At 39.0% G+C, this 25,565-nt stretch overlaps 1 protein-coding gene across 1 annotated transcript in view; it reads left to right on the plus strand.

The window, feature by feature from the left end:
- Positions 1-25,565, plus strand: part of Adgrg2 (adhesion G protein-coupled receptor G2) — a 63,266-nt gene that overhangs the window by 24,347 nt on the left and 13,354 nt on the right. Inside the window, 17 exon segments of the mRNA XM_032889575.1 lie at positions 825-863; positions 2,749-2,790; positions 4,978-5,031; positions 7,431-7,486; positions 8,288-8,343; positions 10,270-10,309; positions 10,783-10,820; positions 12,487-12,581; positions 13,378-13,444; positions 18,109-18,509; positions 20,098-20,260; positions 21,076-21,232; positions 22,425-22,568; positions 23,155-23,277; positions 23,948-23,993; positions 24,100-24,203; positions 24,983-25,101. Coding sequence (XP_032745466.1) covers positions 825-863; positions 2,749-2,790; positions 4,978-5,031; positions 7,431-7,486; positions 8,288-8,343; positions 10,270-10,309; positions 10,783-10,820; positions 12,487-12,581; positions 13,378-13,444; positions 18,109-18,509; positions 20,098-20,260; positions 21,076-21,232; positions 22,425-22,568; positions 23,155-23,277; positions 23,948-23,993; positions 24,100-24,203; positions 24,983-25,101 — 1,744 coding nt within the window.

Below are 25,565 nucleotides of genomic sequence, written 5' to 3' on the forward strand. Positions count from 1 at the left end.
TCAATTCGTAGACCAGGCTGGCCTCAAACTCACAGAGATCCTCCTGCGTCTGCCTCCCAAGTGCTGGGATTACAGGCATGAAGCACCACTGCCTGGCCATCTTTATGAATGTTGGGAGAATTTCATACAATGTTTTTGTTCAAAGTCACCCTTTACTCTTCTTACTAATTCCTTCCAGGCCCACCTTTACCTCTGTACCCCAACTTTGTGTCCTTTAAAAAGTTAATAACCCATCAACTCCAATTTGTACTACCCATATACTCTTGATGGTGGAGCCAATCTGCTGAAGGGCGACTAACCCTTAAAGAATGTTGACTTTCTTCCCCAGAAGCATCAGCTGTCCAAAGCTCCTCAGCTAGGGGTAGGAGGAGCTCATGAACCCCTTTTTACTTCATGTTAGAAGGTTAACTGGGCCGATCACAACAGTTGTTGTGAGTTCCTGAGTGCAGGAGTCCTGCCATGTTAGAAGATACTGGTTCACTCCTGTCTTCCTCAACCTCTGACTCTTAAAATCTTTCAATCCCCCTTTCCTCCAATGGGGACAAAATAGTAAATAACGTAAATGTTAGGTCTAATAAATATTGGTGTTATATGTTTCACACATAATAGGCATTCAGAAAACCACATTCTGAAAGAATGAATGTGTACCCAAATTCATCTTGGGGCTGAATAATAGAGAATGGAGGTGGTGCATCGACTAGTACCTGTTAGATTTTGCAGAACTCTAAACTCAAGATTTAGAGGAAATTGAAGAGTTTAAGGAATCTGGGAAGAGTCACATTTCTTAACCAAACCTGTCATTATACTGTTTGTTATTATTTCAGATGCTGCTTCCGAAGTATTGTCGACTTTAAACAGAACAGGTAATTGTGAATTATTTCTGTATGTCATAACTTGTCTTCTGTGGCTTCTTGAGGTTTCATAGGTAGGGTCTAATGGACTAGCAAAGGAACGCACTGCTGTTGTCCCTTTGTTTATTCCCATAGGTTTGCAACCTTTGCTGCTCTGAGTCTGTCTTTGAGCCATCATGCTGTTGTCACTACACTCCTAAACTTCCTATTACAGCCATAACACTCTACTTAAAGATACTATTTCTTATGCTTTGAATATTATTACAATATAGATTAGCTCATAAAATAGACAGTATAGGGAAATATAAAGAAGAATATTTAATCTTTAGTATTACTTTACTAAAACTATTATTGTTAGTAACTTGGTACAATTTCATTTGTGATCATTTATATACGTATATACATATACATATACTCTTATCCTATGTATATAGCTTTGGCAAAATAGTCATAATTTACCCAGATTTTATGTTTCTCCTTTAATTTAATATTAAATTGTAATTATTCCCTATTGTCTCTTGCTATTAATGACTTGATATTCCATTGTGTGCCATATGTTAAGCATTAAAGATGCTTTTATTTTTTAATAGAATTTGCTGCAATGAACTTCATCCCTGATTTCTATAGAATATGTTCCAAGGGCTGGGCATAATGGGTCAGCAGTATGAATATTTTAATGCTCTTGAGAACTATTGCCTAATTACCTTCTAGAAAAATTGTACTCACAACATTTTGCCAGCAGTGGATGAGAATGGCCTTGTGGCTCACTGTACCTTTGCCGAGACTACATTATATATTATTAAATCTTGTCCTTTTTTTCCTTAGGTTATTTCATTTTTGATTATTAGTGAAGTTGAATATTTTTATGGATTTAGCTACGGAAATACAAGTCATTTTACAGTTGTGTTTCACTTGCTATGGAGAGAAAAATACCAAGGCAAACAAAATAATGTATAAAGGATTATTAACGACAGCACAAAATGGTATCCACCTCTAAAATTACCAGCAGTCATTATCCATGAATCACACACCCACGTGAGCTCATCAGTAACACACATACAAATGTTTCTGAAATTGTATAATACCATTATTCTTCAGCGTGTCTCAAGCCTGAGCTTAGTCTTTCCTCGTACAAATTTGTGCCCTGAATGCAGCCTCTTATAATTGTCAATCCTCCTTACACAAGGCTTTCTGAACTACATTCTTCATCATGTGGGGGATGAGCCAGGGACTTTGTCTCCAAATATCTTTGGAAAGATAATCCTAAGGCTTGCCTCTTCTAATACTTGCACGTGAATCTCTAACTCAAGTAGTTGTGGTTCTACTGTGAGATTGTTATGCAACAATTGCTAGCTGGTCTTGACTTATCTGAGAACAATTTTATCTCCCAGTACAATGAGGATAGTATCGCATTAACCTTAAAGAAGAAAGCAGGATTCTTGATTGTAAATTATTGGAGCAACATTTTGATTCAGCATGCCCTGATTCACGCTGACTTTCCTTCTGAATCACATGTTCTTTATAACCTGTCATCTGAAGGCACTGTCTAGACCATAGTTCTACCCACCTTCATTGTAAATTCACATTTATGGGTCTAGTGGTAGTGCCTGGAAACTGAACTAGAATTACGCATAGAGTTACTCAAGCAGTGGGATGTGTAATGGGTGTGACCTAACTGGGTAAACACGTGACTCCAATTCTCAGACCCACCCTGGGCCAATGCTTCGTGTTCTGTGAATGAGAGTCCCATTCATTCTGCTGCTAAGATGACCAATGTTATCTTCAAAATCTCAACAGTGTGCTTTTCTTAGCACTTCACTAAAAAAAAATACTCATGGCAAATTGGTTTTTGTAAAGCAAAAAATTCTGCTCTAATATTTAAATTGCTTCTTTGCAGAAAAATCTAAAATCACTATATTAAAAACCTTCAATGCATCAGGTATGATTTATTATCAACATCAAGACTTTCTTTTTATAACTAAAGTAAGCCTAAAGAAATGACTGGTATTTATGATTTCTTTGTCTTTTTTCCTACTTTTAAAAAAATAAAAATCTGTTCTTAATGAATAGATATATATTTATTGGCTACCTGAAATTGTACTGTTTTGGTCTATGTAATAGTGATCAGCCAGTGCCTGCCCTTTAAGAATCTTTTAGTCTAAGGAGAGACAGCATAAACAGTTAGCTGATATGAGCATGCGTGCAGAAGAATTCTACCAGTTTGTTTGTTTGTTTGATTGTTTAGGTGCTGAGAATTGAACAAGTCCCTGTCACATGAAAAGTGTGCACCCTATCACCAAAACTATACCCCCCAGATCCACAGATATTTCTAACATGCTTAAGACACATGGACAACACAGGGCTGATAGTAATGAGTAAGAATGTAATTAGCAAAAGAACTAAAGGATCAAACCTTTTTTAAATGAAGAAGTGATGTACTTTCAAGTGCCCAGTGCAAGCCCCAGACCACAAGACATGTCTAACAAGGGTTTTTCATTGATTTCAATAGGAATATCCGGTTTACTGTCTGTTTCTGTAAATAGAATATATTGAAACACTGCCATGCCTATTTGTTTAAATCATTTGCTGGGGCTACTTTCCTGCTACCTAAAATTCAAATCGTTGCAGCAGAAATCACCTAACTCACAAAACCTAAACTAGTATCCGACCACTCTCAGCTAAAGTTGTTCTCAGTCCAGATTTAAAGAATTGTCGATGGCCATGTACTTAGGGAGGGGTGCGAATTATAGATAATAGTCCTAGAAATGGGAAAGAAAATCCTCATTTGAAAGAGCAGCAAAAGATAAGCTTCCATGAAAATGGAAGTGCAGGTGACATTTAGTGGAGAACAGCAAGCAAGAGACCAGTGGGTTAAAGGCTATTGTAAGCACTACTACCTATCATGAATACATATTATAGATGCATAGTATTTTGCATAGTGTGAATTCAGTTTGTTCACAGAATCTAAATTTAGCTGACACATGACACTCATACACCAATAAATCATTCTGACAGAAACCAGGTCCTGTGAAACAAGTCAAATTGTAATTTTTTTATTTTTGCATCCAAACTAATTTCTCACAGAAACAACTGATAATGTCCAGTGGACATAAGCTTGCCTTTTGGACATTACATATATAATTCTGACAAAGATGACATATCAAGGAGGCTAAATGTTGTTTAATATAATAATCTTTTGAATGATCTTTTTTTTTATTAGTTTACGTAGTACCTGATCATCCTTTCCCACCCTCCTATTTTCTATGGATTTCTTACATGTCAACACAAAGATACAATTAATAAATGGAACTTTGAGTTTTATCAAATAAAAACAAGATACACTTCCTTCACAAAGAAGAAAATGTTTCTCAGGTTGAGCTGCATAAAATCTGTTTTGTTTTGTTTAACGTGGATCATTTAATCTCCCATTCATCTCTCCCTCCTTTGTGTGTTTGTATGACCTGATGTCCTGTCCATCACTGAACCTTTTTATTTCTTTGCTAGTATCATTCACTAGATAGTAGGCATCATAACACAATCCTTTCATTTCCCAACCGGTATCATCCACCAGAGTGTAAGCTCTTTAAGGACAGGGTCTGTATATACGACCTCTCAATACCCAGAAATTATAGCGAGTACTCAGCAAATATGCTTGAATTTTGTGACATTTGTTTATGGAGTGAAATCATGACATTACTATTATTTTGAATGTGTATTTGTCACATGTGAGCATAGACCAATGTTAGAGTCTTCTAGGATTTTCCTACCTTGGAAGGAAAGGATGGTCTATGATTCAGGACTAGCCCACTTAAATTCTCCATACATGATTCGTTTCCTTTGTTCTCTATTTATATCAGACAGGAGAAGGATTAATTAGGAAGGGGACAAAGACATTTCAAAGAAGAATTGAAGGTCAGACACTGATATAGCCAAGAGTAGTAAAGTCACATCCCATAGCTTCTCATCTAAGTAATAAACATGTTCCTTTATTCTTTGTGCAATGTATCCTGCTAAGTTCTGTTCACCTTTTTAATACTGTTAGTTTACATTTGATGCCTTCATTTGCAAATTTTCTTGACAGCACAGTTATTATCATCCTTAACCAGCTGGGTTTCTTTTCTTTCAGGAGTCAAATCCCAGAGAAATATCTGCAATTTGTCATCTATTTGCAGTGACTCAGGTTAGTTCTAGTGAGCACCGTAAAACTACACATTGCCAGATATGTTTGCTCCACAGAAAGGATTGGTTTGTTTTTCTCCCGTTGCCTGTGCATGCCTTTCTGATCTGTCCCCTTTTCATACAACCAGGCTACTACAAAGTCCCTAATAAAAACAAAAGCAGACTTTAGACCTAACTGCTTGACCTTCCCATTTCCTAGTCAGAGAAGCTAGACAAGCTTCCATGTTATGAAGCATGGGGCTCCAGAACAAGAATTTTCACTTGAGTTTCAAATCCACACTAATTCTAGTAGCCTTACAATTAATGCATGAATAAAGTTAATAATAAAATTATTATTGATTGCTGGAAGTTACTTTTTATGAGTAAATCCTCAAGCTTTTTACATTGACTGTACACATTATGACCAAATCAAAAAGTATTATCCTTTGTTAAGAGTAAATCAAACCATTTTTTTAGAATGTTTCATATATACCTGGTTTAATTAAATGCTGATTGCATTACTGTTAATGTTTTGCCCTCTTAACACTGTCCATGGTGTTTTTAAAATTGAGATGGAAATCTCTTGAGAAAATGCTATTTTTGAAATAGGAATAGTTTTTCCTCCTGCAATGGGCCAGAGGCATGAAACAACCTCTTTTCTCCCATTGATTTGGCTCTCTGGGCTTTCTTCCTTATTAAGACCAATGAAAGCAAATGTGAAAAACAGAAAAATACACTGTGGCAGGTCAGAACTGGATTGGAGATCATGGGTAGAGAGAAGAAAAAAAAAACAATTGATTTTATTACATAAAGTCTTGCTATCAATTCCAGTAATAATCATTGGAGGAATTTTTTTACCCTTCATGTTTTGTTCCTATTTATAGTGTTAGACTTCATCTGAGAAATATAGGTAACACTTTAAGTAAAAGTACAATTGAGTAGATTAAAAACAAGAAAATTTCTTATTTAAATACTTCAGGGATGGAGAAATGTCTCAGAGTTTAAGAGAACATATTGCTTTTGCAGAGGACGTAAGTTTGGTTCCTAGCAACTATGGGACAGCTCACATCTACTTATAACTGCAGTTCCAGGGGAATCCTACGCCCTCTTCTGGTCTCCATTCACATGCACACCCCACATGCATATACACACAACTAAAAATCAAAGCTGTTAGCTTGCTTTTCTAAAGTGGGCTAAGGATGTGGCTCAGTGGTAGGGGTAGCTTAATCTGTGCGAGGCCCTAGATTCAATCCCTACCACCACAAAAAAGTATACATTTTATTTTCATACATTTATATAACTTTCTCCTATTTTTTCTTCCTCTTTCCCTCTACCCTCTCCTACCCTTCTCTTTACTATATCCTTATAATATCATTATTTGATGGCATCATCTATGTTTTGGGCTGGGACTAATGTCTAGTTCTGTTTTGAGTCTAAATCATATTTGATAACTGAAAATCAAAATGTGTTTTAAAATGGTCATCTTGAATAACAGATGCCAGAAAGGTAGTTGGAGTAATGTTTTCCCTAATTAAGTGACTGAATTGACCATTTGTCGTAGTGACTGGTGAAAACAACCTCATCAGGGAACCCACTCTTCTGGCACCAGAAACCCCATGATATCCTGCCAAAAACTCCACTTCTTTCAGGTTTCCAGTCTGGGTCCATTAAAGACCTATGAATAAGCTGTGTACTTTCTGGCCAGGAACAATTAGGTCGAGAGTCAAAAACTGGTAGCTTTTTTATTGTTCCATGTATCCAGAAGTTTTCTGATCTCTGCACACTTATAAAACTCATAATACACTCAACAAGAATGTGAAGGAGACAAATCATCACACACACACACACACACACACACACACACACACACACACACTTTTTCTTCATGTACAACAGAAAAGGGAATCAGATACAAATGTTTGTGAGCCACCATGTGGTTGAAATCAGGTCCTCTAGAAGAGCCGCTGGTGCTGTTAACTACTGAGCCATCCATCTCTCTAGCCTCCATGATATTTTTTAAAAGTGTATAATTTTATACACTCTCTCTCCCTCCCTCCCTCCCTCCCTCCCTCCCTCCCTCATCTATGCCACTGTAACCCCAACTCTAAAAGATGTTATTTGAAATGTCACATTGGAACCATAACCCCCAATTATCTTAAAGCGCAATAGTTTCAACAGGAAGAAATGAAAACATCTTGGGCAGCAGGTGGTATTCTCTCTTACTGATTTTCTACATCAAAGTTGTAACTCTGATTTTCTAAAAAAATTCTATTGATAAGCAGTGAATAGAGGAGTAGGACTCAAAACAAAGAATATAATTAAATGTTTAGAAAATAATTTAATAACCTTTTAATGTGTTGTATTAACCCTCAAACTGTAAGAACACAAGTCTCAAATTTCTTTCTGAAAATTTATTTTTAGTGTTTTTTAGAGGCGAGATAGTGTTTCAACATGATGACCACTACAACGTTACTCAGGTAGGCTTTCAAGATTTTCTTTAACTGCAATCTTTCAAAGTGCATTTTCATATATCTAAAGAGTTATCAAAGATTCAGATTATTTGTGATATTTGGTATATTTGATTTATGAACAAATTTAAGTAAAATATGTCTCCTTGACTTGTTGGCTATGTACTTCAGGGCTTGAATTCATAATATTCATGTTATTATTCTAATAGATCTATTTTAGTTTTTACTGGGTTTGTTGTTGGATAAGAATGGTAATATTGTACAGTCCAATTACAACTTAAAAGTATCAAATTACTTTAGAAATTCCAAACAACAAAAAATATGTGTATTGAGTTTAGTAAAAATCTTCCAGATGTGGTTGTGTTCTACACTTGGGGAATTCAAGTACACTGATATATACTTTCCTGGAACCCAGAGGATCTAGACCAAATGTGATTCTTCATTCATTGACTATCTCCAAATGCCTACTACATGCCAGGCTGTGATCTGAGTGCTAGAAATACAGCAATGGTACTATTAGTTTTCTCTTTTTATACAGATGTACCTTAACTCTGAAACCTGCCATGAGGAGAATTTTCATAGCACTGTTTTTGGGGAGCCCTTGAATGGAAGAAATACAGAACTGACTGACTCTGACACTTTAAAAATAAATAAAACTGGATTGGCTCATCCAATATCAATTCACTCTTGGGGCTATGATTCACTCTTTAGGGCATAATTCCTCAGGTGGCTAAAAAGGAAACCTCTTGTCAGAGAATGTGTTTAAACATGATGTTTTCTGTCTTCCTAATGAGTTCTCACCTCCAACAGAATCAAGATATAGTTAACAGCACCTTCGCTGGAGTCCTGTCTCTAAGCGAACTGAAGTAAGTAATTTGGCATTTGTTTTAAAACTTCATATATACCTTGTGAAAAGATACACACTGAGCTATTTTTACTTTTGGAGATCAAGAATATGATACAGAGCCACAAAGGAAACAGAGCAAATTAGTTCTTGCCTACTTTGCAAACCCAACCATCTTATCTGTCCTCAATTAACAGTCTCCTAAGGATGGTCCCTCTGGTGCTCTGAAATTAACCAACAGCTTCCCCTGAGTTGGTATTGGAATTTTAATGCAATTCATTATCCAGTATTATTGTTAGACAAGCTCAAGTCCAGACTTTTTGAAAGAGTGCTCAAGCTATGGTCCACAAGCCACATGCAACCAAAGAGAGATATAAAAGAGGCCCAACACAAAATTGGAAATAGCCTTAAAACATTTTATTAAGTGTTTTTGGAGGGAAGGTAACTCAATTGCATGGGTTTTTAATATGAACTTTTCGGATTAAAACATTGTGACACAATGTCAAAAGATGGGACACACCTTACTATATATATACCATTTGTTTATATGGTCATGAAACATTAGTGACTTAAAAGTCAGAGGGAACACTGGGCATTGTAGCACATGCCTTTAATCCCAGAACTTGGAAGGCAGAGACAGGTAAATCTCTTGATTTTAAGACCAGCTTTGTCTATGTAGCAAGTTCTGAAATACCTAACACTGCATAGAAAGACCCTGTCCGAAAGAAAGAAAGAAAGAAAGAAAGAAAGAAAGAAAGAAAGAAAGAAAGAAAGAAAGAAAGAACAGAAGGGAGGAAGGAAAGAAGGAAGAAAGGGAGGAAGGAAGAAAGAATGAAAGGTCTGAAAGGATATCTTGGTTACATCATCTGAAAGGATATCTTGGTTACACATCAGCTTGCAAGAACTTCCAAAGACAATGAGATGTATTATTCATGTCCCCAGTTAGACCATAGGCTTTCTACTGCTGCTGAGAGGAACAGCTTCATGAATACAGCATGGATCAGCTACCAAAGGACAATCTACAGATGTAAATATAGAGCAGAAAGAGTGGCTAGGACCACAGAAACCAACAGAGAGAAGGCACAGTTTAGCAAATGTGAGCTTGGGAAGCTAGTACTACTTTTATGCACTTCTTGTCCAGATCTTATCTACAGTCACCTAGCACTGTTTGTTACCCATTTCCCAGAGCAGGGCATTCTCAACCTCAGCAATGTTGCCCTCTAGGGACAGAGAGTTCACTGTCATGGGGACCGTGTCCATACATTGTAGGATATTTAGCAGCATCCCTAGCCTCACCCCAGCAGATGCCAGCAGCAGCCTCCTTGGTGTAACAACCAGAAATGGTTCCAGACAAGTGTCTCCTGGAGGGCAGAGTCACCTCTCTTGAGAAGAGTAAATTCTTTAGCTAGAATTCTTTCATCTGAACTTCAGTGAAAGTCTGACAAATTGAAGAAACGAAAATATTGTAGAAGCAGAAATGGAGGCGAGGAATGAGAAAAATTCCCACGGGGATGTTGGATGAGAGGGAGACAGGGCTGGAATCATACAGAGAGAAAGCTGTGTCCATTGAAGGCAGATGAAGACGAGAAGGCCAGGATGAGTGACTTACCATTCTCAGAAATCTTTGCCCTGGGCCAGCTCTTTCTTTGGCTGTCTGCCAGAAGAAGTTGCCTTGGGGTTTGCAGTAGCCTAATGAATAACACGATTGCTCAACCATAATTCATATCTTGCTCTTAGCTAGGACTGATCCATCTCCCTTCTGGTTAGTTTTCCTTGTCTCATAAATAATTTATTTTCCCCACAGAGCAATCTCTTATTATGACCCATGTCTCTTCAGAGTGAACACTGTAAGCAGTCCATGCTACATGCCTGATGTAATTGCTTAAAAAGCTACCTTGTTTTGAATTTCACATCTCCTTCATGTTACTTTCTCTCATTCTCTTCACAGGCGAACAGAACTCAACAAAACTCTACAGACCTTAAGTGAGGTAACCATCGTATACCCTAGAGCTTGCTTATCATTATTATTCCGGGGGAAGGTGTGTAGAATTCTGCATTCTTGGGAGATACATATTCAGGTTCTCCCAAATCTGTCATGCTAAAAGAGTGAATGAACCTGTTGCATTGCTCCAAAACTCTGAAGGAGGAGCTCTAAGTGTGCACTGTGAGGAGTTAGGATTGCTGTTATGTAAGACCAAAAGTTTCTTCAAATAAAACCTCTGGGAGATCGAGCTACCTTGTGTGTAAGTAAGCTTTCTAACACTGGGAGCCTCCAAACAGAGCGTGTAAGGCCCGAGTGTCTCCTGTGCTATGTTGAGAACTCAGGAGAGCGTACAGAATATCTCTAGAGGTTCTTGTGGTTCTGTGATTAGCCCTGCATTGTCTTTTCTGACGTTTCTAACTGTTAAAATAATGTATGTATGTGTGTGTATATATATATATATTTGTTTATTTATTTCAGACTTACTTTATAGTGTGTGCTACAGCAGAGTCCCAAAAGTAAGCCATGTTTAATTTTTATCGATATCTTTTCTCCATTTATGGAAACAAAGTACCATGCAAGCTTAGTTAAATTGTCAATTCAAATGCTTTCCTCTAACATAAATATTGGTAGTATTTTACATTTATATATTTTTATAAATATAAATCATTCTGTTAACACCTTTCGTCTCAATTCTTTGGACCATCAGTGTCGTTAGCGCTGAAATGGCTCATGTTAGGCCAAGCAAGATAAAGTCAGATAGAACGGAAGACCTAAGAAAAGGAGCTTGGGAAATGAGATATGGGGACAGAAACATATAGAATGCAAAAGAAAAGACAAAAACAGGAGCAAAGCATTTACTGGGAGCTGTACAGCTAAATAGATTTAAGTTCTGTGCTGTGGTGGCCCTGGTTGCTAAGTCAGTTGCTTGTAAAGTGGTGAAGTCTACAAGAACTCGGAGCATTTGAAGCCAGTTTGAATGACAATTTTCACTTATCAACTTTTCACTGATGCAAATCATGGCAAGTCTTATGTGAAACTGTACATGGAATCCCCACATACTATCTACTTCATTTTTCTATCTCCCTCCAATGTTTGCAGCATTAATTTCTTTCCACCTACATTAGTCATGGAGAGAGCAGCTTAAAATATTAGTCGTCTTATATCTAGATTCAACTGTGGGAAGATTTGGGATTTAAAAGACCTTTACATTTAGCTAGGCTAGTTTATAGAAAGGTTTCTATGTTGGAATTTGAAATGACACCAGATTTTTTTTTGGGGGGGGTTGTTGTTGTTTATTTTGGTTTTGTTTTTTTACAATTTTAAATGTAGCTGCTCGTCTTTTGCAGCCAAGTTGTATGTGCCGGCAAAGCCAATCAGGAGCAGATGTAGACAGGTCTCTGGTCTGAAGCACCTGTGAATGTGAACTTGATGTCTTTTATAATAAAGCTTTGAGGGTGAAGTACAGACCACGTGTATTATCAGGGTTCTTTAGAGAAACATAAATTATAGAATGTGTGTGTGTGTGTGTGTGTGTGTGTGTGTGTGTGTGTGTGTGCACGCGAGAGTGTGTGTGTGTGTATTTGTAATTATACCTATATCTATATCAAGGAGATTTATTAGAATAACTTGTTGGCTGTGGTCCAACTAATCGAACAACGTTTGTCTACCAAGAGAAGGGCCAAGTATCTAGTAGTTGTTCAGTTCACAATGTTGGATGTCTCAGCTGTTCTCCATTATACTCTAGAATTCCAGAGAAGTAGGCTTTAATGCCAGGGAAGGAATGGACTTGCTATCAAGAGTGACAGCAAGCAGGCAAAGAGAGAGCAAGTTTCTTTCTTCCATGTCAGCAGGTGTGGCCCAGATTGAAGGTAGATCTTCCCACCTCAAAAGATCTGGATGTGTACTTTCTCATTTCAAATGAAAAACAAAGAAACAAACAACTCTGTCAAAGGCGTTTGGTTTTAGTTAATTCCAGATGCAGTCACATTGGCAACCAAAAATAGTCATGAAATCCAAGAAAATGGGTATTTGTGAGGCTAGTGTGGTAATATTGCAAAGAAAACACTATCAATGTCCCTCTCCTCACTCTTGATTTGCAAAAGTCATTACAAAGTATAGGCAGATTTCTAATCTATACTGTACGTACATACTAACATCCTGGTTGCATGTTTCTCTTTACAGCACATTAAACTGTACATTCACAGTAAAACTGAATGAGACCATGAATGTGTGTGCCATGATGGTTACTTTCAAAAGTGTACAGATTCGGCCAATGGGTAAGATGTCTCTGTGGCTGCACTCTTTTTCACATGAATTTTGATGGAGGGCTCTGTGTAGATTATTCATTCAATGGAATGTGGCTAGGCCTTGTCTGATTCATTTTTAATTGCATGTAAGCTATTTATGTATTTATGTGTACACTGACGTTTTGGTGTACATTGTAGAATTTCCAGGGCAGGCTATTAAGCATGCGCATTAACTTGCATACTTACATTTTTCTTTTTGTGATGGAACACTTAAAATGTATTCTCAATAATTTTCAAGTATATAACATATTAACTATAGTCACCAGGTCACAAAATAGGTCTCTTGAAGTCTAACTGAATTTTGTATCCTTTAGCCCAAAATTCTCCAGTTTTCCCCTTTTGTCTCATCTGGTAACCCCCATTTCATTCTCTGTTCCTATGAGTTAGACCTTTGTGGATTCTGCAAGTGAGTAAGATCGTGTGATGTTTGTTTTCTATGCCTGGCCTATTTCACTTAAGCTAATTTTCTTCAGGATATATTTACTTCTTAATACTTCTTTGGAGTTTCTAAAGAGAGATTGATCTTGTAAGCACATAACCAAACAGAAAAGAATGTTAGTCACTCAAAAAATAATTTAGCAAATTATATATTTTATATGTGTGTGTGTGAATATCAAACACAGTCAATAAATTTTGCCACTGATTCTAGACAATTACTCTTTAAAATCACAGCCTGTCAGTATGATAGTCATATATTAATATGGGTTTCTTTTTCTTTATTCTTGACCCTACATTTTTTTCTTCTTTTTCTTTTTGTCTCCTTTAGAACAGTGCTGCTGTTCCCCCAGGACTCCCTGCCCTTCCTCGCCGGAAGAGTTAGAAAAACTACAGTGGTATGTAACAAATTTGCTGAACTTTTCATCAATCAATCAATAAATACCCAAACGAATCAATCAATCAAATCAAATCAAATGCAGAAATTAAATGATATAAACATGTAACACTTAATCCCCATGCTAGCCAAGGGTAGTCAGAATTTTCAGACTGGAGAATTTTCAGACTTTCAGTTTTAGAGAAAATTGTTTTCTGTTCTGTGGAGCTTACATTCAGGGTGCTGTCTTCAACAGTGTTTCTGAATCTTGTCTACACACTGGAATCACTGGGTGAGCCTTACAGATTTTTATACGTGGGTATGGTATACTTTTGTGGTTTGCTAAATGTTAGTAGACATTTGGGTCTCATTTTGGATGTCACAATTGAACACTGGATGCTGAATGATGGGCATGTGGAATTCTGTTCTTTTGCTGCCTTTTTAAAAGCCACAAATTAGCTCAAATTTTAGTTTTTAGAAACGATTCCCAATCACCACCCTCAGAGATCTGGGGCAGAATGATCTGAGATATACTCTGAGTATTTTGTGTTTTAAAGTCCTTCTCTCAAAAGTCTGAGGCAGGAGGCTCACCTTGAGAGTGAGGCCAGTATGAGCTACATAGTGTATTTGAATTTCAGCCTGGGCTGCATAGAGTAAGACTCTACCTAAATAAAACAACGTATAGGCGGTAAAGACACTTTGGGTGGTTTTAACAATTCAAATTGAGAATCACAGGCTGGGTAGATGTGGTGCATGCTTTTAATCTCAGCACCCAGGAGGCAGGAGGAAAGAGGATATCTGTGAGTTTGAGGCCAGCCTGCTCTACAAAGCTAGTTTTAGGGCTACATAGAGAAACCCCTGTTTCAAAAAAACCAAGAGAGGGAGAGACAGAGAGAGGGAGAGGGAGAGAGAGAGGAGAGAGAGAATGTCTTCCAAAAACTCATTCCGTTAGGGAGGGGAAACTGGGCAAATGTGAAGTCTGTGAAAATCGCTTAGACAAAATGAACACGCCAATGACAATATTCACACAGCTACCTGATTGACCAGCCAGGATACTGTGTTCATGTCCATCTCCTTGTCCTTTCCTTCTTCTCTGCGTCTTCCTTCTTTTACTTTTCAGATTTTTCTCTCTAATAAAAAAACAATTGTCAGGGCACTTTTTAAAAAATAATAAACATATATAACATGATAATAAACATATATATATCATGACTTCTCCATTTGTGCTTTTCGGAGATTCCTATGTGTGCAAAGCTGTTTGTCTCTGAATCTAGATGTGTTTCTCATGCTTTTTTCTTTGGCTCTTTTCTTCTGATTGGTTGTTTTGTCCTTTTCTAATTTGTTTCTTTTTGTTTTATTTTATTTTATTATTGTACTTTAGATGTCTAGAGAAATGGTGTGGATCTGGATAGGAGGGAAGGTAGGGAGAACTGAGAGGAATTGAAGGAAGGAAGACTATAATCAGAAGATATTGCATTGAAAAATCTAATTTTCAATAAAAGAAAAAGTATACATAATTTAAAACTAATTTAAAACGGGAAGCTTCCCATGTGGGAACAGAAGGCCAAGTGTAGCCTGTCAGTTCAATATGGGTCAAATTTCTGGGATATAGTAAAACACCAGGCTCAAGGAATAATTAAAATTCCCTAAAGATCTGTGTCTTAACATCTTCCATTAACCTAGAGGTTGAGAACTATTTAGGGATTATTATGTCTGGAGGTGTCAGAACCGGAGCAAAAGGCCATCACTCTTAAAGGCAGCACCTGTACCCTCTAATGGCTGTCCATTCAGAGAGCTATTAGCAAGAAGCAGGCCATAGAAAGCAGGGCAGAATTATATCCATGCCTAGCTATACATTTATAACTGCGCGCGCACACACACACACACACACACACACACACACACACACACACACGTCTGTATGTCATTTATATATAAAATGTATATATATACACACACCCATGTTCATCCTAGAGCAGGTACTTTTCTACGCCGGGATGAATTAGACTCTGTACATTTGTAAATTAGAAAGTAGATTCAATCAGTCTCAACCATCCCTAATGCATCACAACCTCTGCACACTTCTGAAATGTGTATTGTGGCCCAGTAAGTAAGTCTAAGGAAGAGCCCGAGATTCTGCATTTCTAGCAAAGTCCTGGAGGAGGCCAGAGTTGCTGTTCCCTGAATCCCAGTTTGATATAGATGTTTTGTTTTTGATTTTCAAGACAAGGTCTCATTATGTAACTCTGGCTGTTCTGGAACTAGTTCTGGAGACCAGGCTGGCCTCAAACTCAGAGATCTGCCTTTGTCTCCCCGGTGCTGGGATTGGAAGTGTGTACTACCTCATCTAGCTCTTTAACCCTGCTTTGAAGAATAAGGATACAGGCAGTAAAGCAAGGCAATGGTTTTCAACCATTGCCTTATTCCCAATAACAGTTCTTACCTCCTACCTTTAGGGGTTGGTCTCGCATAGCACAAGCTTCTGAGTTTTTACAAACCCTTGAGTGCGATGATTCTAATGTGAAGCCAAGTGTGCTAACTACCGAGCTAGAACTATGTGATCATTGGGTCTTTCCAATATATTGGTTCTTAAGATTAGTAGAAACACATGAGGCACTTTGAAAACATGCTGATGGTCGAGTACCCTTCTGGGATGCTCTACGTTTAGATTGAGGTGGTGATGACTTGGGTCTATATATCTGTATCATTCATCAGGCACTAAATGCTAAGCAAATACCATTAACATATACAGCTGCACCTCTGCCAAGAAGAACATTCAAAAGATGTCTGTGCTAAATCCCAGAAATTGCAGACCAACTGGATGGGAGGGACATCTAGGCACTAGCACGGAAGAGTTACCTCATCTTTGACCGCTCTGTTGTTTACTTGGGTGCTTCACTCAGTGGTTGGAGGACTAGGGTTAGAATGAGCACCAGGAATCCAAGGCAGCCTCTTCATTGCTGAGCCCTCGAGTGCGAGCCTGTGACGGGTGTCTGGCTTCTTCAGGCTCATGTATTCTGAAGATAATCTCATGTTCATTTTCCAAGGCACCTTTGTCACAGCTTGGCCAGATGGGTTGCTCTAGTATATGATGTAAAGAATGGCATCTCCTGGGAGAAAATGGAGCAAACTACCCAGAGGGCTCTCTGTCTCTATGTCCAGGTCTTTCTGTCTCTCTCTGTGTGTCTCACTCTCTTGTTCCCTCAGAGACGGGGCCTTGTGTCTTAAACTCACTAATTTTACAGTCACTGTGTAGTCAGTGACCTTGAACACCAGATCCTCCTGTCTTTACTTTCTAAGTGCCTGAACCAACCATTTATGTGGTGCTTGGGATGAAACCCAGGGCTTCATACTTGCTAAGTATAAGCAAGCACGCTGCCAACCAAGCTACAAGTCTAATCCACTGACAGTTCTCTTTAAACTTATGCTTATCTAATGTTCTACAATATAATCACCCTCCCTCCTTTTGCCTAAGAGAAGCTCTAAGACAAATTTTCATTGGCTTTCTGTCTCCATCTAAATCTGGGTCTATCAGCGACACATCTGGGTTTCTATTTGTCCACTCTAGTTGCTCTTTCCTAATGTATCCTAAGACATATTGATCATGTGCAGATAGTAGGTGAATTCTTACCCTTCAATGTGACCAGGAAAGTCACCTGAGAGTTTAGAAAGTACAAATGCCTGAGACCCCTTACAATCTATCCCAAGACCAACTGAATGAGACAAGAGTATAAGCCACGGAAATCTATCTTTTCTCTATCTCTTCTTCTATCTACTTATCTTAGTTTCCTTATTGCTGTAACAGAATAGCTGACAGTGGCCAAAGAGAGAAGTGGTTTACTTTTGCTTTGCAGTTTAACAAGGGAGATTGCTTGTCACGAGAGGGACAACATTAGTGTGAGGGGGCTGGTCACACTGCACCCACAATTCCAAAACTCAGAAAGATGAATGCTGGTCCTCAGCTTGCTTTCTTCATTGTTTCTTTAGACGCCCCCCCCCAGCCCAGGTTTGGTGATATCTACATTGAGTGGGTCTTCTCTCCTCAATTAAACCTCCCTGAAAACACCCTCACAGACAGAGGGTGTCTCCTTGCTGACTCTAAATCCAATAAATTTGCAATATAGCTTGTCTGTCTGTCTGTGTGGATATGGTTTTCAGTTTTCTAATAAAGCTCGTGAATAGCCAAGGTTGAGTACCACTGAACTAAAGCACCGTTGAAAGGTAGTTGACTCACATGTCAGGGATCTCTTTGGACCCAGTTTGATTCATGTTTTCATCCAACCAATTTCTTGATCACTTACCATGTTCTGGTGACCACTATACCTGGATATAATGGTATGAAATTGGTTAAGACAGATTTCTAGTGTGACGAAACCAGTTGAGTTACGGGACATTTAGTATGTCTTTCCTCTAAGAACACAGAGAATGTAGCAAGATCCTAGGGCATTGATAAATCAGTGAACCAGAACTGGAGTTTGTAAAACAATGCTAATATTTCTTCCTAGAAGTATGAAGGGGGCAGGGGCAGGGGCAGAAGCTAGTACCAGAGGCACACAGAGTGTGAAGTGGCCAGTCTTATAGAGTGAAACTGTTAAGTTGGCTTTACCGGACAGCTTCTGGGGTTGAGGACTCAGTCCTCTGTACCTTATTGGTGTCTCATATGAATCTCTCTGGTTTTTCCTTTAGTGATCTGCAGGATCCCATTGTCTGTCTTGCCGATCAACCACATGGCCCACCAGTATCTTCTTCCAGCAAGCCTATGCCAGTTGTACCTCAGGCCACCATTTTTTCCCACATTGCTAGTGACTTCTCTTTGGCTGAACCCCTTGATCATGCCCTTATGACCTCAAGCACACCCTCTCTGGCACGAGAGAGTCGCCTTCCATCTCCTCAGCCTACAATCTCCCTGACTTCCAGTCCTGCCATTGACTTGCCTGTTCAACATGTAGTGGCTTCTTCCCCCTTGCCCCAAACTGATCTTTCCCACACCCTATCACCTGTGCAGTCCTCCATTCCCTCTCCTACCACAGCAGCCCCATCCGTCCCTGAAAAAGTGGTCACCATCAGCACACCTCCTGGCGAGACAGGTAAATATAAGAAGCCAAGCTGATGGTAGGGGCTGTTGGAATTTGAGCTACCTAAAAAGCTTGCAAAATCAAAGAGACACACTAAGACCTCATTTGTTGTTCTTCTGAACTATTAGGAAGATCCAAGCTTAACCTCACATCTAGCAAAAGCTAAAACAAACAGTTTAGCACCTTCTGGCTTATTCTACAAGAGGATGGATAAGTCACACTGGGTACACTTAGCTAGGAATAATATAAATGAAAAAAGCCATGGGAACTGCAAAGGGTTCCAGGAGCCATGTAGGTATAGGGATAAAGGACAGAAGAAAAGGAACGGGGAGTATTCCTGACTCTGGAATTTTAATTCTGAGAGTATGAAACAAGCTTTCCTTTTGAAACTAGAGGATGGGAGACAACTCCCAGCTTGATGTTAGTAGTTTGGAACTCAGGTTATAGCTTCTGTTTCCTTTGTCATCGTGCCAGCATCCCCAGGGAGATTCGGAGCTTCTTCCAAGTGACTATTTCTCCTAAAAAGCATTGCTCTCAAATTATCTTAAAATAAATGTATACATTTTAGACAGAATTATGGGATCATAATATAAAAGAAGGTTTAATGGTCTGATAAAAATATTATTAGAAAAAAATGAAAAAAATATTATTAGACTTCATTGCCCTGGGTCTACAATGATTACCTCCCCATAGCCATTCCCATTGACCCTTAGGACCAATCTAAAAGGCGACTCCAAAAGCCATCAAGAAGACTCAGAACCTATGCTTCTACTCTTAGGGCAACAGAGGTGAAGCAACATATGCACACAACGTTGCACATCAGATCATAACCTAGTAGCTAAAAAGTAGATAAAGCTTATTGGCTCTGTAGAGAGGAGTGATTATATAAGGCATGCTCCCTCAACACAATGCCTTTTCCTCAGTGACATGGGCCATTAAAACACCTGTACAAAAATGTGGGGACACTTTCACATCTTGATGCGAAGAGGTAAAGGCCCAACAACAGCTAGTTAAAAATATTCCATTTTCATAGTAGTATAGATGCATATGGACATAGACCAGAAAGGAATATGCAAAATAAGAAATCAGATATTACTAACAAAATTAAGAGACATTTTTATACTATTTTCAAACTGGGTGTGGGCATCACTGATATGTTATGCATTTCCCTGTAGTTTCAACATCCCAAATAAGTCATATGAAGAGAGCCATATAGGACATGTCCTTTTGACTTTGGATTTTTTTCATTTAACATAATGTATTGGGCAAGTGGAGAGCCACCCTGTTGTCAAAAGCAGTGGTAGCTAATTTCTTTTTGTCACTAAATAATGTTCCACTATGGACACACCACAGTTTATCCTTGCATTTTCCAGTTCACGGACATTTGGATTATTTCTCATTTAGAACTATTATGAAAAAGGATACTATGAAGCATCACAACTAAATCTTCTAAATACATATACCTTCTTCTTTTGGATGAATACCCAGGAGTGAGCTGACCACATCATGGGGTCTGTTTATCTTCAGAAGTGACTTTTGTGTCATGCATTGCATAACATGACTTGGTTTTTGTTTGTTTGTCTTGTTGCTTGTGATACAGTTGTCAACACGAGTAGTGTTCCTGATCTGGAAGCCCAAGTATCTCAAATGGAGAAAGCTTTGTCTGTGGGCAGCTTGGAACCTAATCTTGCGGGTGAAATGGTGAACCGAGTCAGCAAACTCCTTCACTCTCCACCTGCCTTGCTAGCCCCTCTAGCTCAAAGGTATGAGTCCACAGACACAGAGGTGTGCTCTGTGTGCTTCAGAGATGGTCTGTGTTACCTGAGCTTTCTGTTTGGGATGAGTGAGTCTTCATTAAGGATGTAAATGGGAAAAGTAAGAATAAGTGTTGAGTAGCAGATGGAGAGAAGCACATGTCCAGCAGAGACAACTGACTGGAGTAGCCTAATTAAGAAAGCAAGCAAAAGGTGACATTTTCAAATCAGGGGCTTATAAACAAACACCTAGCAGAAACCAACTGAGGCAGCCAACTAGATTTCTCAGTTGAAGTGGTCCGGGAAGAGGGTCTTCTTTGTCATCTCCATAGATGAACTTACAGCCTCCAGTTCTTTCTATAGGCATTTTTTTTTATATCGTGGGACAAGCAATAGTAATCTGGATTGGAAATAGTTCACCTTTGAGCTCTTCTCAAGGACATGATGTTCTTAATACCCTTAGCTATACGCTTTTATTTTTTTTTCTTGTTACAGCATTAGAGAGTGAGCATATCCCAGGAAAGGGTACTTTAAATTACATTTTGGAGAACACTTGAAATAAACATGCTGGAGTCTAGAACAGGAGTGCCCTCCTGCACTTTCAACAATGATTAACTAACACCTGGCAACTTACCTATATAATATATAGTCCAGGATGCTAGGAGGATCCTCTTGAATGTTAAAGATGCTTGCTTATGTGACTACGGATAGCCAAGTATTTGCCCCAAGGACTAGACTCATAATGACATTCAATTGATATTCTATATTAGAATTGGGGAGAGAGAGCGAGAGGATTAAATTTAAACTGCCAACTGTCTTTACAGGTTGCTAAAAGTGGTAGATGCCATTGGCTTACAGCTGAATTTTTCATCTACAACTATCAGTCTAACTTCTCCTTCTTTGGCTCTTGCTGTGATCAGAGTGAATGCCAGTAATTTCAATACAACAACCTTTGCAGCCCAAGACCCAGCAAATCTCCAGGTACAACAGTCTAATCTCTTATAGAAACAACATTTGCTTGAGCATGATTGGAGCCCCTGCTGTGCTTCCTGATGGAGGCAATTACTGTTGATTATCAGGAGTGATATTTACTATTCACAAGATTTAATATCTGACTCCTTTAAATCTAGCACTCAGGAGGTGATGGCAGATGGAACTCTGAGTTCAAGGCTAGCCTGGTATACAGAGCAGCCAGTGAAGCACCACAGAATAAAAAATGACATTGATTTTAGGAGCTGAGATGGGACTCAGTGGTATAGGGCTTGTTTTGTGTGCCTGAGGCCCTGCATTCAACAACCCCCAGCATTCAGAAAAATATATAATTTGACTATATGAGATTCTTGTGGCCATTTAGTAACTGGATAGGAGAAAGTGTGTGTGTGTGTGTGTGTGTGTGTGTGTGTGTGTGTGTGTGTGTGTGTGCGCACGCACGTGCGCGCGTGCGTGTGTGTGTTTGGTATATGACAGGGAATGGGATCTTCATGTAAGCAGTTGGGGGACCTGGGCATAGAGATGAATGTCAACATTTCAAATTTTTATAACTACGCTATGTGTATAATAATGCTGAAAATCAATTCTGCTTCTAGTGCTTTCTATCCACCCTTTAGCAGTGCTTTGCAACCTTCCTATTGCTGCCACCTTCTAATACAATCCCTCATCTTGTAGTGCCCCCAACTATACAATTTCATTGCTACTTTGTAACTGTAATTTAGCTACTATTGTGGATTGTAAATATAAACATCTGATGTGCAATATATCTGAAATGCAACCCCGAAAGGGGTCAAGGCCAACGGGTTGAGCACGAATACTTTAGAGGGACTAGGGGCTGGAAACGCTGAAGCCAAACAAAGTCTTGCTTTTTGCGGTCTTCATTGTATAAGCACACTGCACAGACTCTCATGATGACGGCCCTAGCACTTGCTTACTGACTTGGTGTGTGAACTGCCCTAGTCTCCTAGAGCCTGCAAGTATCGTACTCTTTGACCGTTTCTATGTGTCCTTAAAACGTTTCCTTTTCTGCTTGGGGGCTTCAACCAACCAGAGATATAGAGGTAGAGTTGTTTTCTAGAGAAATCTGGATCAAGGCCCTTCAGGCCCCTCCACGTTGAGCTGTGTTTTGTTTACCTCACTGTATCAACTCAGACACATTTACAATCTTTTACTTCATCTCCAGGTGTCTCTGGAAGCCCAGGCTCCTAAGAATAGTATTGGCGCCATTACTCTACCCTCATCGCTGATGAGTAATTTGCCAGCTAGTGAGGTAGAATTGGCTTCGAGGGTTCAGTTCAATTTCTTTGAAACACCTGCCCTATTTCAGGTAAAGTTGCTACTTCCTGGTTTTGCTTTGGATTTGGTTTGGAGGTGGGTGACTAAATTCTGCTTTAATCATCATGTATTCTTAAGCCTGCCACAAATCAAATGGAGTAGTGAGGAAACCATGTTTTTTGTTTTTTGTTTTTATCCATATCCTACTATTCCTGATGATAACTAGCAGTTACCAACACATTCATAGTACTCACAAAGGCTAAGTTCTGCCCTAAGAATTCACAAGTGTTGACTCTAATCCCTATCCTGGGAGGAAGGAACCTACTGTTATTCCATTTTACAGATTAGGTAATGGAGACACAGGGAGAATCAGTAGCTTGCTCAACAAGAGAAGATTTAAATGATTCATGTCATGACCCCCTTTAAAAATTCATGAGGTCCTATTGTGCCAGCTGTACACTTCAACTTAGTATTTAGAATAAGTCTTACTTCTGGAAAAGTTACTTTACTACGTCCCAATTTCTGACCTACATTGTAAACAATGTAAAGACAAATAGTTCTCAGTGTCCTTCTAGCCGTAAATCGTCCTCATCATATTTCATTGCCATTTTTGTCTTGCTGCTTCTTTGTGGTGCTAGGACCCCTCCCTGGAGAACCTCTCTCTGATAAGCTATGTCATATCATCAAGTGTCACAAACATGACCATCAAGAACTTGACAAGAAACGTGACAGTTGCACTGAAGCACATCAACCCAAGTCAGGTGAGGAGGTGCCTGTCTGCTCCTACAGACTGGGCCAAAGGGCATGGCTGTGACAGGCGACGTGTGTAAGGCCACAGATTGCTTGTTACTCTACAGAATCTTGATCTGCTGAATCATTTCATCGTTGACCTTGTAGCTTTTGAAGCAGACCAATGCAAAAGCAAGTTCATAGCCACTGTGGGAAGAGCTGTGACTGCAGATTTGACTCTCACCTCACCTCATATGGAGTTTCACACACCTCATCTCATATGGAGTTTCAACTACAACCTCACTTCCTCAGAGTGTGTTCTTCAGACTTGCAACATCAGTGTCACCTGAGAGTTGACTAGATTTGCAAAGGCTCAGGTCCCACTCCAGACCCACTAAGCAGAATGTATTCCCTGCCCCCTGGGCTGGGAATTGAACTCATGCCCTCACCATCTAGGCAAGTGTTCTACTACAAAGTGGAGTGTATGTAGATTTTTTAAACAAGTCCCTAAGGTGATATCAATGCATAATTGATATTTTAAGAAGCACTGACCCATATGGGGCTCATTTGCCTCTTAAGAATCACATAAAATAAGTGTCTAAAACTCAAGCATAAGATTATGAAATTAAAAATACCACTGATTTTTTCAATTGCTTTTCAGTTCAGTAAATTAACTAGCTATGGCTTATCTTTCTGCTACAGGATGACTTAACTGTCAAATGCGTTTTCTGGGACTTGAACAGAAATGGTAGGTTCCAATTTTAAATCCTTTCAAGGTCTAAGTGAGGGAGTGGGGAAGTTGGTAAGTCACTGTGCCTTGCTGATGGGACAGATTCTGCTCTTGATGCCAACAGGTGGCAGAGGAGGTTGGTCATCTGATGGCTGTTCCGTCAAAGACAAGAGGATAAACGAAACTATCTGTACCTGTAGCCACCTTACAAGTTTTGGCATCCTATTGGTAACATACCCATACACAGTGGCTTTAGATTCTGGGTTGGAGGGATAGTGGGACATTATATTGGAATATCTACTCTACTTGATGACTAGCAGAAAACATAATAATATTGAGGTATAGTTATACACCAAAGAAACCACTCTTTTAATAACCAATATTTGAATGCAGAATAAAAGTATTTCTTCACATTTGCGTTTTCCTCATTTAAATATCATGGGATTCCTATTAGAATGGGCAACACAAATTATCTGCCTTTTGAAGCACTTAAAATGTTTATTAAACACTCTGACATAAATTATTATTATTATTATTATTTTGTGCATGTTAAGGAAGTGCTCTATCACCTTAGCCACACCCCAATCCTTAAATGATCTCATTTAATCTTCCCAGCATTCCTTTAAGACAGGTCATTTTATTGCAATTAGAATTAAGTCTTGTGGTCATTGTTCAGTCATAGGACTAAGAAATGTAAGAGTCAGGAGTCAAACATCAGTCTTCAGGTTCCTAATCCAGGGCTTCCCCCGTGCACTAGGATGCAGTGATCAAGTATATGAGCTCTGCAGTCAGGCAGACCTGCATTCGAATTCTGCTTCCTCCACTACAGCTAGGATCTCAGCCAGGTTACTGGAACTCCTTATGTTTACCTGATGACAGTGATGGTGCCTATCTTATAGGTTGGTTGAACAGACTGTGAAACTATTGATGCATATTCGACAAACACAGTAGTGATTCTTATGTATTTAAAATTGTTTGATCACTGAAAGCAATATTTTATTTCCCAGGATCTATCTCGGACATCCTTACCACCAAGTCAAATGATGGCTCTGACATTTATCACGATATTGGCTGTGGGCTTCATCAATTTTTCTGTCAGTTACCTTTTGTAACCTATAGCCTTTGAGTGAGTATCTACAACTGGAAATTTGGTTTATAAGCTGCAGCTCTCATGTTCAGCACCACGATGTATTATTTAAAAGCCCTTTCTTCAGCCTGCCCTGTCCTTTATACCTACCTGATAGAATGTCTGGGTAGGAAATGTTATGAGAGGTTTGGCTTTATATGCTTCTGCCTTCTACTAGTTGAGCTCACTAGGGACTGTGCCATGATTATCTTTGTACCCCAAATGGGTGCCTGGTACATCAGCAGCAGTTGGTGGAAGAAAAAAGGGACAGTGACTGAGATCCAAGAGGTTACAGTTTGAAAGGGATCATAGCACCCATGCACAGTGAAAAAAAGATTCACAAACTAAGTTTATGAATAACACTGAGCACATGTGAAAGACTAACTACTACGTTAACTGGTATAGGAATGAAGAAGACGAGTGTAAAACTGAACTGAAAAAAGATTCAGAGTGTGACTGTGTAA

The sequence above is a fragment of the Rattus rattus genome, chromosome X (assembly GCF_011064425.1).
Source record: "Rattus rattus isolate New Zealand chromosome X, Rrattus_CSIRO_v1, whole genome shotgun sequence".
In the NCBI taxonomy this organism is placed as follows: Eukaryota; Metazoa; Chordata; class Mammalia; order Rodentia; family Muridae; genus Rattus; species Rattus rattus.